This window comes from Diceros bicornis, chromosome 15, assembly GCF_020826845.1.
Source record: "Diceros bicornis minor isolate mBicDic1 chromosome 15, mDicBic1.mat.cur, whole genome shotgun sequence".
In the NCBI taxonomy this organism is placed as follows: domain Eukaryota; kingdom Metazoa; phylum Chordata; class Mammalia; order Perissodactyla; family Rhinocerotidae; genus Diceros; species Diceros bicornis.
Window position 1 is genome coordinate 63,474,994 of NC_080754.1, and position 19,036 is coordinate 63,494,029.

The 19,036-nt window shown below is 40.4% G+C and overlaps 1 protein-coding gene across 1 annotated transcript in view; it reads right to left on the minus strand.

Moving 5' to 3' along the window:
- Positions 1-509: 509 nt before the first annotated feature.
- Positions 510-19,036, minus strand: part of VEPH1 (ventricular zone expressed PH domain containing 1) — a 202,995-nt gene continuing 184,468 nt past the window's right edge. Inside the window, exons 13-14 of the mRNA XM_058556450.1 lie at positions 4,358-4,494; positions 510-761 (exon numbers count right to left, since the gene is read on the minus strand). Of these exons, the coding sequence (XP_058412433.1) occupies positions 525-761; positions 4,358-4,494 (374 nt within the window). The 3' untranslated portion in view covers positions 510-524. The remainder of the gene's footprint in view (positions 762-4,357; positions 4,495-19,036) is intronic.

The following is a 19,036-nucleotide window of genomic DNA, read 5'->3' on the forward strand; positions in this document are numbered from 1 at the left end:
TGAGAGCCATTTTATCACGGGTTAGCATCATTTGCATTAGGAGAGGATAGATGTAATCAGTATATGTCTATAAGTAAGTTATATGATTTTCCTCAGAGACCATTAATTTGACTTTTCCTGATCTTTTTTTTTTTTTTTCCCTTTAATACTTTTAACAGACTGTTTTTCATCAGAAGTGCCTAATCTTTCCTCAGGATAGGTAGTTCAGGGATCTTTTAAAGTTGTTTTCTTACAAGGTACGATGAAACACCTATAGAAGTCCCTAGATCTCTGACTCTCCCCTTTCTGGCTCCACACCATCTGTAGCTCCTGTTCCTGTGTGCATCAAACAGATGTTCTGAAGTTAACGCAAACGCCATTAGGATACGAAATGTACTAAGAACCCTGCTTCTGAGAGAAAACTGTTCCACTGGTATTTAGTAAAAAACAACATGACTTGGTGAATTTATCTCTTTTTCTTGACTTTGGCAGTGATAATGCAATGCCCACTGTATATAGTTGGTGTGAGATCGGCTTGCAAATCCCTACAGATATGTGGTTACTTCCCTACTTTCCCTCTCTTTTGCTTGGGCAACTGCCACATTGATGCACTGGAGCCACTCTTCTGCATTCTTCTCATCCTTGGCCTTGAAAACGTAGGTTTTATTTTCTGTGAAGATTTCAAAAGCCCGAGGGAGAGAGCGGTCCCTGCGTTTCCTGGCCACAACCTTCACACTCTGTACTTTGCTGAGTTCTATTGGGGAGTCATCAGGATCGTCTTTCTGAAATGCATGGGAAGAAGAGAACATAAGCTGGCTCCCAGAGTACGGAAAAATCTCTGGCTCCTGGAGAATTTTCCAAGGGGATCAGAATCCTTTCACTTCATATGGCTTAAGATCTTTGTCATTTTGGGTGCTAAGGCCTCAGTGTCATTACAACAACTGAAGGAGTGAGCAGTGGCCGTTTGTTATCAAAGTTGCCACAAGATAGCCAATTTACAGAAAATTATTAGACAGTGGGATTGGGAAAAATGCTTAATTCATATTTCTTTGACTTGATGTCATTTTCTATTGACATTAACACTGTATTAATAGAGCAAAATGCAACAGTACAATTTAGGGTGCTATTAACTCAGAATTTAAGATAATTTGGAGAGCATGAAATTGAACTTTCCTTTGTGCTACCTCTGAGAAAGGAGTATTAATGGACTAAACAGGGTTCCAGTGTTTAAGTGGATCAAACTGTTTCTGAAACTCTCTGGAGCTTTGGAAGCGTGATTTGTCTACAAACACTAAGGGAAGGAATAGTTAATGATGTTACATTTTCCTTGCATCAAAGCAGAGACTTAATGATCTCTACGACACCGAGGTCACGATAATAGGCGCGCATGAATAGTTTCAAGGGATCTCATACTTCTTTAAAGCAATTTCAGGTCTTTAACATCCCTGAATACATTTTGTTTACTGGAGAATGTACCTGTGGTTGAGAATCTTGCCAATTCTCCTTTCCCACCTCCCTTTTACAATTGCCCTTCTCTCACTTTGCAGCAGAAAGACACTTCTCATTCATCCCAAACTTTCTTTGTTGTATTGTCCAACTTGGAAAAATCTCAGGAGCATCAAACAAAAACTGCAATTCAAAATATTGATGTCAGGGAAGTGTCCTTCAACCAAGGCAAGAAAATCACTCCCCATCTATTTCATTGAGATGAATTTCCATCAGCATTTCACTTTTTAATGTTTAATAACTATTTATTACATTTGATATTGTACTTATGAATTTTCATAAATGGTATAATTTTTTTAAAAGATAGTAAAAAAATCTTAACACTTAGAGACTGATGGTCACAAGAAGTTAAAATAATTAAATTTCAATTTATATACATAGTTTTATCGCAGTGAAAAATGATAGGATGATCAGGATAAAATGCTGTGGGAAAGGTAGAACAAAACTATGATTTCAAAGAAAAATAAAACAATGTAAACATTTCTATTAAAGAAGAGCTAATTTATGTATTTTTTAAAATGGATGATGTTAGGTGTCAAATAATGGTTACATTTAAAGGAGAAATGTGGTCTTTTTATTTTAAAATGACAATATAATTCAACAGAAATTATAGTCTGTAGAACTGTTTGAACTTATGATAAAAATGTTGATGCAACTTAAAACGCTACAAGACATTACATAGATTTCTCAAAATTCCTTTAGGGGATATATAGGATAAAGTTTGAAGATATCTGCACTAGATAATACATTGTTAGCTTCATTTGGTTTATAGTATCTGACAATAATAAAATTGTATGTCTTTGAATTAGTCTACAGTACAGAAGTTGATACACGGATCAAGAAAAAAAAAGTTACCATCATTCTCTAAAGAGGGACAGTGAACTAACCTAGATAGACATGCACAGGATGTCAAAGGACGCTGGCACCCAGCCGGTTGGGGGACCAAGACCCTAAGAATGCAATGGTAAAAAATAACACTGTAGGCTTGCAGTTCTTATCTAAAAATGCACACTTTTCTGATTTACAAGAGAAGCCATTCACAATATGGCTGTAGCTTTGGCTGGACTGCTGACCACTGCTAGGTTACCGTGTCCCTGGGAATGAAAGGGATTTTGCTGTGGTCCTCATACTATATTATATTATCTTATTTCCCAATATTTGAGCCACATGTTCTGTCAGATTTCTGGAATGTCAAACTGTAATTTCCCTATAAAGATGTCAAACAAGTTAGCCAATTATAAAATAGCCTATTCTCTAAACTTTATTAAAAAGGTCTGAATCTAGAAGTACAAAGGTTATTATTTGAGTTCAGGAAAAACATTCTTATGCACTAACTCTACTCTGTCTCAAGGGATCTGAGAAATCACTACCTCTTAACTTCTATTCCTGATCTCTTTAATAAAAACAGGAAATTCAGATGGTCATTTTAAACACTTTAAAAATGCGTCAGTGTGAACCTATGCTAAAAAAATGTTTCTTTAAACCTCCAATAACTGTCTAAATTGAACACACAATTATACTTCCCTTTCAAAAATATCTTCAACCACAAAGAAGTCCTGCTGTATATTTTATAACACACACAGATAACATGAATTCAAAGTGTCACCAAAATGTTCCTTTTCATTCAAAAGTTAACATGAAGTCTTATTAATTAAAAGAGCACGGATCAAAATTTGTCATAATTTAGATACACCATACTTGATTCTTGTTGAGTAATAAATTCAAATAAATTTTATATTGACCATTCTGACGATATAGTGCATATGCTCCAAGTGAATCATAATTTTTAAGTAACAACACCTTTCATTAATTAAGTCAGACAGTTCGGTTTGCCACTGACTCTGTATTTTAAGTGTACATGGGAAACAGGGCAGTGGGCTCATTTAAGAGTGTGCTTTGGTGTCACACTGCCTGAGCCTGACTACAGTTTTACCCTCCTCACCTTACTGGCTCTATCCTTGGTCAAGCCACTTGGTGTTTTTAAGCCTCAGTTTCTCCATCTGTAAAATGGCAATAACAATAGTGCTGACCATAAAGGATTGTTATGAGGATCATCTGAGGCAATCTGTGTGGCATGTGATAAGCACTGATAAGCTATTATTGTTATATTTCAAAATAGCCAAGAAATAGGTCAAGATTTCATCCCCCCAATCCTGAATGGAGTTTAATGAAAAACAAAACTGATTTGAAAAGACAGGGATAATTCTGCACTGTTTATTGGAATAGAATTCTCTTTAGAGGTTTCCCACTGAAAATTCAGAATACAGATATTTACTGAGCATCCTAGTTCAGATGGAAAATTATATTAAATAAATATTTATTAATTCTTTTAGAATCCTAATCTATTCTTTAACTGAATATTAAATGAATGAAAGATAGTAATGTGTTTCCATAATCAGAATTGGACTTAGTTGACTACAAAAGATACTTGAAATAAATCAGCCTTTCTTTCTTCCTCCCTGCCCACTGTCCCCCTTCCTTAGGGTCCCACTTCCCAATATAACCTATAGTTATAAAAGAAATCAGAGTCAATATCACAAACCACAAATGTATAAATGTAGGGGACCCACAAGGAATAAAAGGCACAGTGTCCGAGTCAAGACCACTAGCTAGTTCTTTTGCAGTTTACCTTCGAAAACTTAAGTCAAGAAAAAAGGGCTCCCATGATAAACTGAAGAGGGACAGCGAACCAGCTAGCATAGGGTTGAACAGAATAGACAGTCAAAGGGACATGCAATAAAATTACACTGTAAAATTATAAAATAGAGAAGGAAAAAATTATTGGCATTTTAACTCAAGACAGAATGCCTAGTTGGTTGGTGGAGACCAAGACCTTAAAAATGCAAGTGTAAAAGATGATGGAGGAACTTACAGACTTTCCTTTTTGAAACAAAAGTTGATTTCCAGCCAGTGTAAAATAACGGGTTTTCCACCTTTTGATGAACTTCCATCTGACTTGCTTCTCTTTAAGTTTTCCTTCTATGAGAGGCTGGCCATCTTGATTTATAACTGTTGAAGGTAATAGAATGATCAAGCCTTTTACTTCCCATTATTTATTTGGCAAGTGATCAAAAGTCAGATATGTACAGTGAACCAGAACCCAGTAAATATATTTGGAAAGTGGGCTAATAAATTATGAATTTGGTTAACCTTTCCGCCTTTGTCCCTGAAAGAATGCACAGTTTAGGTGTGATAATGGGAAAGTGCTGAAAGCCCTCATGGAGATTTTTCAAAAGGAATACATTTCACAAAAAGAGCATCTGGTTAGCAGTGTTTAAAGTTCACCCAGAAAGCCAGCTTTCTGTGCTTCTGAACTCCTCTGTTTCATGATATTCTGTTCACATGAACTGCTTAGAAATATAGCTGTATAAATAATCACAAACCAAGTATATTTAGCGATTTGGCAGCAAAAGTCAATGCAGTGCTCTAAAAGACATGTTTTCCTGAAGACATAACAGCTGCAAAGGCAAATTTACCCAACTGTTCTGATCATGGTCTTTCCACTCTCTGGAACACATACACTTTCTCCCCACTCCTCGTATTCTCATCTTCACCTGGTCAACAATGAATCATTACATGTTTCAACTCAAATGTTGCTTCCTTTGGGAGACCTTCCCCAAACTCAGACCGTAGTGGCTTCACCTGCTATATGTTCTAAGAGCATCTGGCATGCTCCTTTTATATCAGTACCAACATTTGTAGATAGTTATTGGTGTTTGCCTGATTAATGTCTTTCTTTCCTAGTCAATGAAATCTCCATGAGGACAGGGTCTCTGCTTTGTTCACAGTTGTATCTAACATGGTACCTGGCAAATAGTAGGGAATCTATAAATATTTGCTGAATGAGTGGATTAATTTGAAATTGAAATAGAGTGTATGATTACATGTAATCATAGAATTAGAAGATCCATTACTATGTCAGAAGTTTAGATGTCAAACTGAAGAATTTCATTTCTTTTACCAACTACATTTTATAACTTACGCTCTTCAAATTCATATGAAAGCATCTGATTTCTGGGGAGTATGACAATATTTACTTATATACATTTATGTTCAATTTTCACAGCACCTTGAAAGGAATGAAATTTGTTCCATCACTTGGAAATTTGGACAGTGCCTGTTTGAACATATGAACACAACCTGTTCTTCCTACCCTACAATTTCTCTCTTCTAACGTAGGTCAAATAACTATCTCAGACAGGAGGATTTGTCCACCTTGACATCATTTTCAGGGGAAGAATAATGAAATGTATAATTTTTATAAACAAAGTTCTATTAAGGCTAGTTTGGCTGTTTTTTTCTTGTCTGATGACTATTCAATTGGATGTCCCATTGTCAATCCCAAATTAAGGCTAATAGCTGAAAATACATATCAAATATGTTGTTAGATAGTGATAGAGCTATCATGAAGACAGACTAGGAAGGGAGTGACTTGGGGGTTGGTGCACATGCATTTAAGTGGCCAGGAAAGAACTTGGACATTTGAGGTGACATTTGATCTGAGGCTTCAGTGATGAGAAGCATCTGCCATCTTCTGAGAAGCTCCATAGTGGCTGGTACTGTGCATAGCAGAGGATAGAGAAAGCAGGAACTTGAGAGGTATTGACAATCAATATCAAGAAAGTGATTCCAGTGTTCTGCTTTGCTTTACTAGGAATCATCTGATTTAGAGCATTCTTTCTTTTTATTTTTTTATGATGCTATCATTAAGCAATTTTTTCTTTTTTCCTCTCCAAAGTCCCAGTACATAGTTGTATATTCTAGTTGTAAGTCCTTCTAGTTCTTCTATGTGAGCTGCCACCACAGCATGGCTACTGACAGACGAGTGGTGTGGTTCCATGACCAGGAAGCAAACTCAGGCCGCCGAAACAGAGTGCACCAAACTTTAACCACTAGGCCATGAGGGCTGGCTCTGATTTAGAGAATTCTTAAAGCTAATAATGCTCGTGCTTGCTTCCTTTGTGCAGCCTCACACTCTGCAGTGACCCCAGGTAAAGCACTTAGGACACCTTGTCTTCTCCACGTGCTCTATGATCCTAGAGAGCAGGAACAGCCTCACCGTGTAGGCCTGGGCTACGGGTTCGGCAAGTGTTTACTACTAGTGTGCAGTTGAGCTATGGAGGGTGCAGCAGCCTGGCTGGAAGGAGAAAGCGACAGTCCAAGAGTAGATCCAAGAAAAAAAAGAAACAAAGTAACAAACAATGGAAAACAGAAGCCAAAAATTAGATTAAAATTTTTCCTAAAACACCCATTTCCCATGCTTTCAAATTAGAAAAAATTGCTAATCTAATTGTAATGTTCAAGGATTTTGAATAAGAATTCAGAACAGTTAGATTCGAGTCCTCTCGACTACGGTTTTCTGATCAGCAAAGAGGAAATAATAATAGCTCCCATGTGCTTAACAAGGATGTTGAGAGATCAAAAATCAAAATACGTAAAGGAATTTATGTGAGAACACTAGGTAAGTAGCAGAGCACAACCCCCCCCCATACTGTTTTTATTGAAGACTTTACTTCACAGTTTATAATCACATTGTTTTCTTGCCATAGTTTTAATGGTAAAATGATTTAATGCAATGTCGTTTAGCAACAGTACATTCTTCTAGTCTCAGTGTTCCATATTTACTTAAAGAAGCATTTGAAATAGTGATGCTATCTGAGCTGACTTGAAATCATGATTGATTTGTGTAATATTTAAGCATATGGATCCTTCTGGATTTGACATAGGGGATCAGCTAAAAGTCTTTCTCCTCAAGGCAGATCCAAACGTTTCATTGGAAGAGTATGTGACAAAAGTTTGCAAGGAGCACTTGGCAAAATAGTTGAAGGAACTGTTGAGACACGGAGTGGATGGGATTTCATCCCACATACCCACACGCCCATAGTGAGCATGGAGACTCGAGACAAAGGATAGGCTGGCTTGAGAGCAGAAGGATGAGGGCTGCAGAGAAGTGCTGCAAAGCAGGCTTTTCATCGCGGCCCAGTGAAAACTGGCGCCCAGAGAAATCCATGGCAAGGGTTTCAGGAAGGAAATGCTAGCAGAACTTGAGAGTAGCTGCTGTGTTAGGGCCCAAATTTAGGCGTCTGAGTAAGCTTCAGATAATTCCATAAAAGACAGGCTATTTGTAGCTGTAGGAGAAATTTAAAAATAGTTTCAAAAGGCAAAAAAAGAAAGACTTAAAATTTGTTCCAGCTGCTATCTCATGTCTTAAAAATAATTTTTTTTTTTGCAATTATGTCTAGCATGTGCATGACTGGCCATGTGTCATTTTAACAGGTTGCTGTTGCCCATAGCAAGTCCTTGTAAGCAAGTCCATAGTAAGTCCTTGTGATATGATATCAGAATCTCTTCAGGGTCAAAACAGGGAACTAATTCTTTCTGAGGACGATCATATTCCATTTGAAAAATAACATGTGGAATGAGACTATAAAAGAATGATCATGTGTCTAAAACTATCTTGTTTTCACGTAACGCACACAAGATATTTAAATATTTTCTCACTTGCCAATTAACACATTATTTCATTCAAAGCACCACAATTTGGCTAAGACTCTCTCAACCAACCTGGATCTGTTCCTTTCTTTAATTATCAGTTGGCTGAAAAAAGTATAGATTATTAAACTGAATTCTCTAGTGCAATTGGAACCCAAACTGTTACCATGTTTATCAACTTAAAAGTCTTTCAGTTTACACGTTAAATTGTATTTCTTTTGTGCATCAAGAGTTGAAGATATTTATGTTGATAAAAATGAATTTTGAGGGTGCTAACTCAACATGACTCAACATTAAGTTGGTGAATAAGAGTGAAATAATACCAGGCAGATGCCTTAAAGTTGAGAAGCCCACAGCAGGAAGACTAAAGCAATTAAGAATATTCCTCTGGGGCCGGCCCCGTGGCTTGGTGGTTAAGTGCGTGTGCTCTGCTGCTGGCGGCCCGGGTTCCGATCCCCGGTGTGCACCAACGCACCGCTTCTCCCACCATGCTGAGGTCGCGTCCCACGTACAGCAACTGGAAGGATGTGCATCTGTGACATACAACTATCTACTGGGGCTTTGGGGGGAAAAAATAAATAAAAATAAAATTATTAAAAAAAAAAAATATTCCTCTGTTCATCTATTAACCATCCAGCTGGCCCACACAGACTTTTGAGCACATATAAACTGTAAGGCACTGTTTGGATCTGAGGGGGTCACAAAGCCCATCGCAGAGGGAGTTTGAATTTATCATCTTGTAGGCGAGGTAAAGCATTTTCCAAATTCTGCAGCTTAATGTAGAGTTCGGCGAGTTCCACTGGAGAAGTAATAGCCAAGCATTATAGCACTCAAAGGGAATTCTACTTCTAGCTGGGAGGAGGTGACACGAGAGCTGGGTCCCTGCTGAAGAAAGGAGAAAGGATATTCTAGGAAGAGTCAGAAAAGGCCGAGGTAATAGGAGGGATGTGTGAGGGAAGGCACAGGAAAAGAACCTAAAGAAGCTGAAAGAATGAACCCAGAAGCAAGTTCATAAAGCAGTTGCCTTGGGAAAAAGTCATAGGCTGAATGCTGAGGGTCTGAAGGTGATTTAAGATTTTCTAGGTGTAAGATCCAGGAAGGAGACTGGGTATCAAACAGCCATGGGGAGGTCACATGAGACTTTATTTGAAAGTTCTTCTGAAGGCCCATTAGGAAGGAGCTTGCTTTTCTTAAGGACTAAGGAGTGGCCTGGATCCTGTGGCGGTCCAGCCAGCCCAGGCATGAAGCCTCAGGGACCCCAGATGGGATCAGCTATGTATCACACACGGTCCTGGCAGGAAACAGAGGGCACCTCACGCTGGGCAATTGAGGGGAGTTAATCAAGGGACTGTTTACACAGATGTGGGTAAGATGTAGGAAAAGCACTGTACTTGTCTGGGGCCAGGAACCATGGGGAGGCCTCCACCCCTGTGCCTGAGGAGGAAAGAGGGAGAACAGTTAGGACCCAGAGGGAGACCTGTGTGGAGAGAGCAAAGGGACAGGAGCTGTGGCCCTGGACAGAGGCCAGTCAACCTGCAGTGACCAAGCAGGGAGGGAGCCTAGAATAAATAACCTGACCTCCTTTTCCTCTCTCTCTCTCGTCTCCTACCCGTGTCTCCAGTGGCCAAATGTAACTGAAGGCAGAGGTAAGAGAGACTGGAACACACTGGACAGGCACATATTCTAAACTGGGGCAGAAGATGCAGGAAAGCTTCCTGGAGTAGACGCTGTCTGAGCTGAATTCTGAGGGACAAGTAGCAGTTATGAAGGTGAAGGGAGGAAGGGTGTTCTGAAAAAAAAGTCGTGTGCAAAGGGCCAAGGCTGAGAGAGGGAGCATGAAATGCATTCTAGGAACTGTAACTCACTCTGTGTGATGGGAACCTGGTGGGACGCGGAGAGCAAGAGATGAGGTGTGAGATTCAAGGAGAGACCAATCCTAAAGATCCTAGGATGTTGTGCAAAGTGGACTCTAGTGCTTTGTAATGTAACATAATGAAAAATAATAATTTCTGTAGTCTCATAACCCGTTTTATCTCAAGAGCACAAGAGTTCAATAATTCAAGGTCGCCATCTTGTTTTAAGATTTGTTGTAATTCTAAATATGTCTTTAATCAATTATAATTTATTTAAACATAGTGTGTTGAAAGTCATGTTTACTCCTTATTATAATGGATCATATAGGACTGTACCAAAAGTTTTCTCTGCTATAGGCCTATGGTTTATGGGGTCGGGACAGCGACTGTGGAGCCAGACTTCAGCTTAAGTCCAGAAGCTGCTGTGTAACAGCCAACTGGTCTTGTGTAAGTGGTTTAACCTCACTGAGCTCCAGTTTCCTCTTCTCTAGGGCTGTTATGCTGAACAACAGGGCCACCACGAATGGCTGTGCAGGTTGTTCCCTGTGCAAGTGTGCTCAGCCAAGGTGGTAAGTAAAGCCTGAAATGCAGCCCGAGCTTTGCTATTTAAGGCATACACCCCCAGATAGACTGCATCCCCCATAAATAAAGGCACACAAAAGTGCCATGAAAGTTAACAGTGGTCTTGCTTAACCAAGTGCCTGGTACATAGTAAGTGATCAATAAATAGTAGTGATGGGGTTCGGGGCAGGCTGCCCCAAGATGCACCCCTCTGGTATGCGGATTATTTCAAGCTGAAGACAATCAAGGCTCAGAAGACTCAGAAAGAAACTTTGACCCCCATCCCCAGCCCCCACTAACTGCCTGAAAGAATTTAAGATAGAAGGCCTGTCCTGCGTACAGGACATCACCATAGATAACTCTGGATGTGGATAGACTGGGAGGGTCCTTGCTAAGCTCATTCTTATCAAAGCTCTGAAAACCAAGTAAAAGTAGAACTTATCCTTTTCAAGACACATTTACATTTATAAGGGAAATCTCCATTTGTAAAATTATCATCCTCTCTGTACCAGGAAGAAGGGAGAGTGACCTTATCTCTAGAAACTCTTATCAATGCGGAAGGCAAGCACTTAAACCTGCATATTAACCTTACTCTTGTTTATTGTGCTTTTCTGGTAATCTCCCATAGCTGACTCCCCCCACCCCCAACATCCTCCTTTGTCTTTAGCTGAAGACAATATTTAAGATGAGAACCTCCACCATTTTGTCAAGTTATCCAGTTATTCCTGGGTATCTCCCATGTATACATGTTATAAGGCTTTGTTTGATTTTCTTCTGTTATTCTGTCTCATGTCAATTTAATTTGCAGCCCAGCCAGAAAGGACCCAGAGTGGTTAGAGGATAGGTCTTCCTTCCCTACAGTAGCTACTATTCATCATGATAATCATGATCATCTTCATCCTTTTATTGTGATGATGAACAGGTGGTTTTTCGAAATACCATATCCTAATGGCTCTAGGATAAAACCCACCTCCCTCCCTCCAATCAAGAAAGTAATGAAGCCAAATGAAAGTGTTAGGAATGGTGAGAGAATTCAGAGCGAGACAGGGAATCCTTCCAAGGTTCAAGGACTGCAGGCTTAAGGTGTGACAAGCAATTCAAAGAGTCCCAAAAGTGAGATGAATGCCTCTATTTTTGAGTAACTGATCCATTTATTTACCAAGACTGCCATTTTCAAGCTAATCCAGTAATGGATTGGGTTGCATTGGGAGTGTTTTCCACATTATCTGTGGTTGCTCCCTTTTTCCGCAGACTTCCCATTTGTTCTTGTGACAGGCTGGAAGGAATGACAGTAAATGGTGACCCCCCACATCACTACTATTCACATTGTACACCAACTTCCATCCTGACTCAAATTCCATATACTGTGTACTTTTTGGCTTAAGCTGATTTTGTCTGGAAAGTTCATTGTACATGAATAAACCATAACTGAGAATGTCATGAATTTAATTTGTGATATTTGAATTCTTAGATATTCTTTCCTGATTGTTGAAGATAAATATCTTCAAAAGAAGGCCTATTCTGAAAGAAGAAAAATAGAATCCCCAAATACTTAGTTTTTAAATAAGAAATGAGAAAAAGTATGTCTTTTTTTCCCCCTTAAAATCACTGCTTCTGGATATTAGAATTCCTATACAGTTTATGGGGAATTTCTTTGTATATACTGAGAGCCTCAAATTTACTTCAGTTCCCTTCGATGATTTTACTAATTTTTGTGCGTGTGTGCCAGTAAAGCCAACTATGGTTACAGTGTATATGTTTACAGAGGGATAGAAGCATTAAATGAGGGGGTCATAGGAGCCACATTTAGTAGAGTGAGCAGACTGTGGTTTTTTTGAAATCACTAAGGATGGTAGCGAATGGCATGTTTCTTGTGAATATCCAGGCGATGTTTTAGAGTACAGCATTTCCTCATCAGCAGTGAATTAAATGAGGAGGGGCAACCCAGCATTGATTTATAATATCCTAGATGCTCTGGGGTCTGTGACAGGACAGACAAACTCAATTTGACTGCAGCCCTTTGAGGGCAATTCCATATGTGACTGAATGGCTTCCTTTCTCAATAATTTCATACACATCAAAATGTGGTTCGCTTTCTAGGCTTCTCTATCAATCGCTGAAATATTGATCTAAAAGATCCTCAGAACTACTACTCTATAAGCCTTTAGAACTATGTTCTCCAAACTGTGTTCTGAGGGCCACCTACATCAGACTTACCTACTGGCTTGTCAAAATGCACATTCCCAGGTGCACCCCAAACCTAATGAATCAGAATTTTGGGGTGGGGTAAGGAACTCTGCATTTTTAACAAGATCCCCAGGTGATTCTAATGTAGCTCAAGAACTTCCAGGAAATGATAGTAGCCTCATGGTAGAATGCAGTAGTAGGTCATATAATATACAAAATAATAAAGCTGCAAAACCAATAGTGGGAAAATTGTTATGACCTTTCCATGAAATTAAAGTATAGGATGGCAGGATAAGATCACATTCATGTCTTTGGCTTCAGTCAGTAGAATTACAGAAAAAAGGCTCAGAATGAATGTTTATGGAATTTGGCTTGTTTACTGTGTTGACATAAGATTTTCACATATTGAGGTATAGGGGTAACTATTTGGGTTCCTGACTGTTTCGGCTTAAACTTAAGAAGCCTGACTTATGGCCTGTCAAACATACACTGTAAATCTGCTTTAACCATTACAGTAAAGAATGCACACTCTTAAGATAAGAAGGCATACTTCCCCTCCTACACCCTCTTGGGTAACACCCTACTGGAAAGGCCCATATTAGTCCCTTTCCCAACATCAGGGTCTTGTTGACCTGCTAATTTGCAACTGAATACCTCTTTGAAACTTTGATGAATATGTATCCTGGGCATGTTTAACGTATGATTCTTTGTTCCAAAAAGGTATAAGACTGTACTGAAACCCATGCTTCTCCTGTACACTTTCTTCCTTTCTGGAAAAGGCCTTCCCGGGTTATAATCCTCACTCTGACTCAGGTAAAACTCATTTTATCTGTCTTATCTATAGAATGGTTATTGGTTATTTTGCATCAACACTGTCATCAGTGAAACAAAACTCCTAAAGCCACTTGCCAAGATGGTAACGTGTTCAGTAGTTCTAAGAAGTGATTGTGGTCACTTTTGTGCTATCAAAGAAGAGTGGTCCAGACTTGCCCAGTAATGACTGATAGGACAGATGGGATAAGATCAGGAACAGTGGAAATGAAGGGAGATAATTGTTCAATCTTAGAATTAAACTTTGAAAAAGGAAGGGTTCCACACACATTTCCCATATTGGTCCCACGTTGTCACCCCATTAATAAGGTCTCATGAGTAGGTATTACTGGCAAGATCTAGCCACAGGATTTAAGACAGTTTTAAATGTTGAGTGTTTTCCCACACTGTCTGTGCTTTGTAAGCTTTCCTTGCATGGGGAAAAGTAGGTCTGACATACTTGTTCCAGGTCTGTGATAAGAAGGGCCAACTTGTTTGGGCTGTACCAGCTGAGCACATGCTAGCCATAGACCCACCTGCCGTATACTCGTCGTGTTTTAGAACATTCTAAGGTGTTATCTACAATGCTTCTGTGGAATTATTTAACACAAGTTCCATCTGCTCTGGTTCAGCACTTGGTCTCAAACCTTTTAGCAATAAATAGAAGTTTTACAATGTCTGCATTGAAAGCTTTATCTATAACATATACACCATCACACTGTGTGTGTGTTTGATATATATATATATACACACACACACACTACAAACACAATACTTCACACTGTTAAATAAAATCTCTCATAGAACTTTTGAAAAGAACTTGTTTAAGAAGAGACTGTTTATACAAAGAATACATTTGTCACGAAAGGTAACACTGGAAATATCATCATATGAATACCTCTTTTCTCTTAAAATGAATCACTCTGAATTCGTTAATTTGTTTTTCATCACCACTTGACTGAGAAAAATGTTACTGCTTAAAGTTTCCAGAGAAGATACAACCTTTGGATGTTCACTTATTCGATAAATATTTATTGAGCATCCATTGTGTGCCAGGGGCTGAGAATGGATGGATGAGGAGAGCTCCCTTCATCGAACCTTTTTTTTTTTTTTTTTTGGTGAGGAAGATTGGCCCTGAGCTAACACCTGCTGCCAATCCTCCTCTTTTCGCTTGAGGAAGATTGTCCCTGAGCTAACATCTGTGCCCATCTTCTTCTATTTTGAATGTGGGTCACTGCCACAGCATGATGAGTGGTGTAGGTCCGTGCCAGGAGCCAAACCCATGAATTTGGGCCACCAAAGTGGAGTGCACCTAACTTAACCATTACACCACTGGGCCAGCCCCAGAACTTACTATTAACTGGAGGAAATGGACATTAATCAAATAATCACATGTAAAAAACTAGACAGCAGCTATAACAAGTGTTATGAGGAGAGGTCTCAGGTGCTTTGAGGACCTTAGCATTAGTCAGGGAGGTCACAAAGGCCCCCCTGAGGTGGTGGATTTGAGTGGTAATGGGCAGGCTAAGATCACATTGACTAGGTGAAGAGGGCAGAAAGGACACTCTGGGCAGAGAAATAGCACACACAAAAGGCCGGGGGCAGGAAGAAGCATAGTGCACATGGGAAACTGAATGAAAGTCCTTCTGGCTGGAGCAGACAGGAGCAGATGGCACGTGGGACAAGGTGAGGCGGGAGAGGTTGGGAGACCATGTGTGTGAGGCATGTGGGGCATGGCATGGAGTGTGGTCTTTAAGCTCAGAGCTATGGGAAGCTATCGTAAGGTTTTACGCAGCAGGAGGTACCACCAGATTTGTGCTTTGAAGAGATCATTCTGACTGCAGTGTGGGACGCAGATTGGAAGGGTCCAGAGTAGCTCAGGTAGGAGAATGCTGCCGTTGTTTTAGGTCAGAGGTGATGACAGCTTGCTCCAGGAGAGAGGTGGACAGAGTTGTGAGCAACTAAGAAAGTCAAACCCATAATATTGGGTGATGGAGTGGATGGGGGTGAGGGAGAGGGCAGTGGGTTTCTGGCTGGTACACCACAAGAGTGATGTTGTGTTTGTGGAGACAGGGAAAGCGGGAAGAAGATCAAGTATATTTTAGGGACAAGGGAAGGACAACCATGAGATTTAATCTAAATGAACTGGTTTTGAGGTGCCTTTGAAGTGGCCAAGTAGGCAATGGGAGATGTAAACCTAGAGTTCAGAGGAGAGGCCTGGACTGCAGACACACATTTGGGAGTTGTCTCACAGAAGTGGTTCCTGGAGCTGCAGAACCAGCGAAGACTCACAGTGGAGAGTGCACAGTGGGGAGGAGAGAGGTGCCCTAACAATGGCTAGCTGGCTGGAGGAAGGTGGGCCCAGAGAGAAGGCTGAGAAGGAGTGTCTAGAGAGTAGGAGGGGACCAGAGGAGTGCTGGGTCAGAAGTTAAAGGATGAGAATGTTTGAAGGAGGAGGAATTGGTCAACAGAATTGAATGCTGACAAAAGGCAAGTAGCACAAGGACTGAAACATATCCAGTGCATGGGTGACTTGAACGAATTCAATGACCATAGAGATAATGGGTTTAGAAGCCAGATTAGAGAGGGTTGAGTCACTAGGCGAAGGAGGCAAGGAGATGCAGAGAGTGAGCGTTGACAACTCTTTTGGTTTGAAAGAGGAGGCGAGACCTAGGGTAGTAGGTGAAGGGAAAGGAGAGGTTAAAGTTTAAAGGTTAAAGCCGTTTGGGTGTGTGTAAAAGCCAAGGGGAGGATTCTGTTGGGAGGGAGAAATTGCACAGAGAAGAGAGAAAGGGTGATCTATACTGCGGGATTTCTGAGAAGGTGGGATGATAAGATCCAAGGCAAAATATGACCACTCTGGTGAGAAATTTGATGACTTCATTCTCGGTGGGTGCCAACAACACCTATTTGTCTTTTACATGGGTGAGTTTGTGGCTGAAAAACAAATTTCATTCCTAATGTATTTACATAGGTAAATAAAAAAATTAGCAATACTCTGAAAGGTGATGACTAGAGATCTTTTGAAATATATTAAGTGCTTTACTTTAAAACGACATAAAAATTCTTTACATCAATGTCATTCTGAGGCTATTTAGTGGTAGCATCTGCCCTTGGAAAGTACGTATCTCCTCTTCCATATATCGGCTCGACTCAGCTTGCTGTCCCCGTGGAAAAGGGCACATTTACGTGCATGGGGATGTGTTTGTGGATAAACCATAGAGTGACTAATGCTTCGCTGAGAATACAAGGCCGATCAGACACTTTCACCCTAGATCAAGATAAGACTGTTGACTTAATGTGGAAAGGCAGGAGGGTTAGGATACTGATGCTGGATGAAAAATAGAAATTAACCCCTGAAGGGTGATGGGTTACTGATTTTAGCTTATCTCTCATCTCATCTTATTTCTCATTTCTCATGGAATCTGTGTGTTTGTGTATATTGAAACCTTTTAGTAAAATATTAGAATTGGGTATCCATAAGGCATTTGTACACAGCAATATTTTCTTCTTATAAAAGCTTATTTTGCAAAAGATACTATTTCAAGGTTTTGGTTCGGTAAGCTTTTTTTAAATTTTGAAAAAGTATTAGGTTTTAAAATTGCATTTCAAACAAATCCTATTGGGCTGGCCCTGTGGCTTAGCGGTTAAGTGCTTGCACTCCGCTACTGGCGGCCCGGGTTCGGATCCCGGGCGCGCACCAACGCACCGCTTCTCCCGCCATGCTGAGGCCGCATCCCACATACAGAAGGATGTGCAACTATGACATACAACAATCTACTGGGGCTTTGGGGAAAAAAAAGGAGGAGGATTGGCAATAGATGTTAGCTCAGATCCAGTCTTCCTCAGCAAAAAGAGGAGGATTGGCATGGATGTTAGCTCAAGGCTGATCTTCCTCACACACACATACAAAAAAATCCTATTTCTTCCATAGTGATCTATCACTTACATGATCCATGAATCACTCAATCATCCATCTATATGGGAAATATTTGTTAAACACTCCCGTGCACCAGATACCAGGTGGGGCACACAGAGATGAATAACCCAAGGTCTTCCTCCTCTGGTTTCTGTCTAGTTGGAGAGATTGATGGCAACACGCTGTGTACACTGCAGAAATGTGGGCAGAGAGCAGAAAGGACAGAGAGGAGAGGATTTATTCTGTCTGGGGTGGTGTGGCCAAGTGTGCCAGTGTATGTGCATGTGTGTGTGTGTGTAAAAAAGAGAGAATGTGGGTGTATGGGAAGGTTTAACAGAGAGGGGCATGCCCTGCCAGAGAGGCACAGAACAGGAAGATAGGAAGAGAGGGAAAAGGAAAAAGATTTCAGGATAATAACTTTCGTGAGTTGGTAAGTGTGTCTTGTCATTAATTAATTCAAAGTATCTTTGAACAACAAGCTGGGGTTCAATTTTATGTAATCAATACCCATTCAGTAGTCACTAACGGCATACAAATGTGAAAACACGGAATTACCCTCCACAAGCGCTGTGCTGTTTTTGGTGCTCTAACAACATTTCCCGTAGAAGACAATGTTCTAACCTATGTGGTAGGAGGGAAGGCATCATAAGACAAACCCAGACACTGCATAAATCCAGAATGGGCTTTCTTTTGTCACCTTTAAAGTTCTGTGGAAGTTGGCACCAAAATTAAATGGGAAAGTTTCATATTAATGGACTCACAAGGCTATTTGTGTCCTATGGTCCTCAGAGGTCATCAGCCCATTTTCACACTGGCGTCTGGCATGGAAAGTCATCCAGCCCACCCTGAAGGCATCCAGCAGAGGAGAGGCACACTGCTGCTACCGGCTCGCAGTGTCTGAAGAAAATCTCCTTACAGAGGCCTTTCTCATCCTGATATCATTTTGAAACCATCTCTACTCGCCCGTGTGATTTGACAGTACATTGCTATAAACACACTCTTATAGCTCAACTATTTGAAATCAAGTTCTAAAAAGGAATCGCGATAGAAGGTTGTCTGAAAAAAATTCTTTTATTTTCTTTTATAACTTAATGAGACCTCCTGCTGACAATCACATGCAGTATCTCACTATCTAGTGACTAAGAGGGTAATCACACCCAGGCACGCTCAGATTTACAGAAGAGGACACTAGTGCCAAAGCCAGGACATCTCTCAACTGTTGACTGCAGGCGTAAGAACAAAGGCCTCCCATGTGTCTTAAGAAACACGGGTGAAAGTCACGACCAGTTCTTCCTCCTCTGTTACAGAATGTGACTGAACAGGGAGCCAGCTGTGCTCCAGGATGGCCCAGCTGACTAACGCTTACTGTCAACAGGCACCAGCAGTTCCAAGACATGAGGGCGACTCATAAAGGGGATTTGCTTGCTTTTCCAGAAATGAGTTCTGCTCTGTTAGGCAGCCTTGCTCAATCCCTATTCTGTCATTCGCGTGGAGTAATGGGATTGACAACAAACACCACCAGGCAAGTCTCTGAGGATTCTTGAGTTATTTCACTGATTTTCTAATCTTCTACTCTGTACTTTTCTAAAATAATTATCGGAAACTGCATCAGCAGTTGGAGGCGTTGGAAATAGCTTCTGCGTAACCGTTCCCTGCAATGTAACTTCCCACACTTCAGGGCGCCAAAGCTCCTGCTCTGCTTTCAGCAGAGTAATTCATCTGGGAGGTA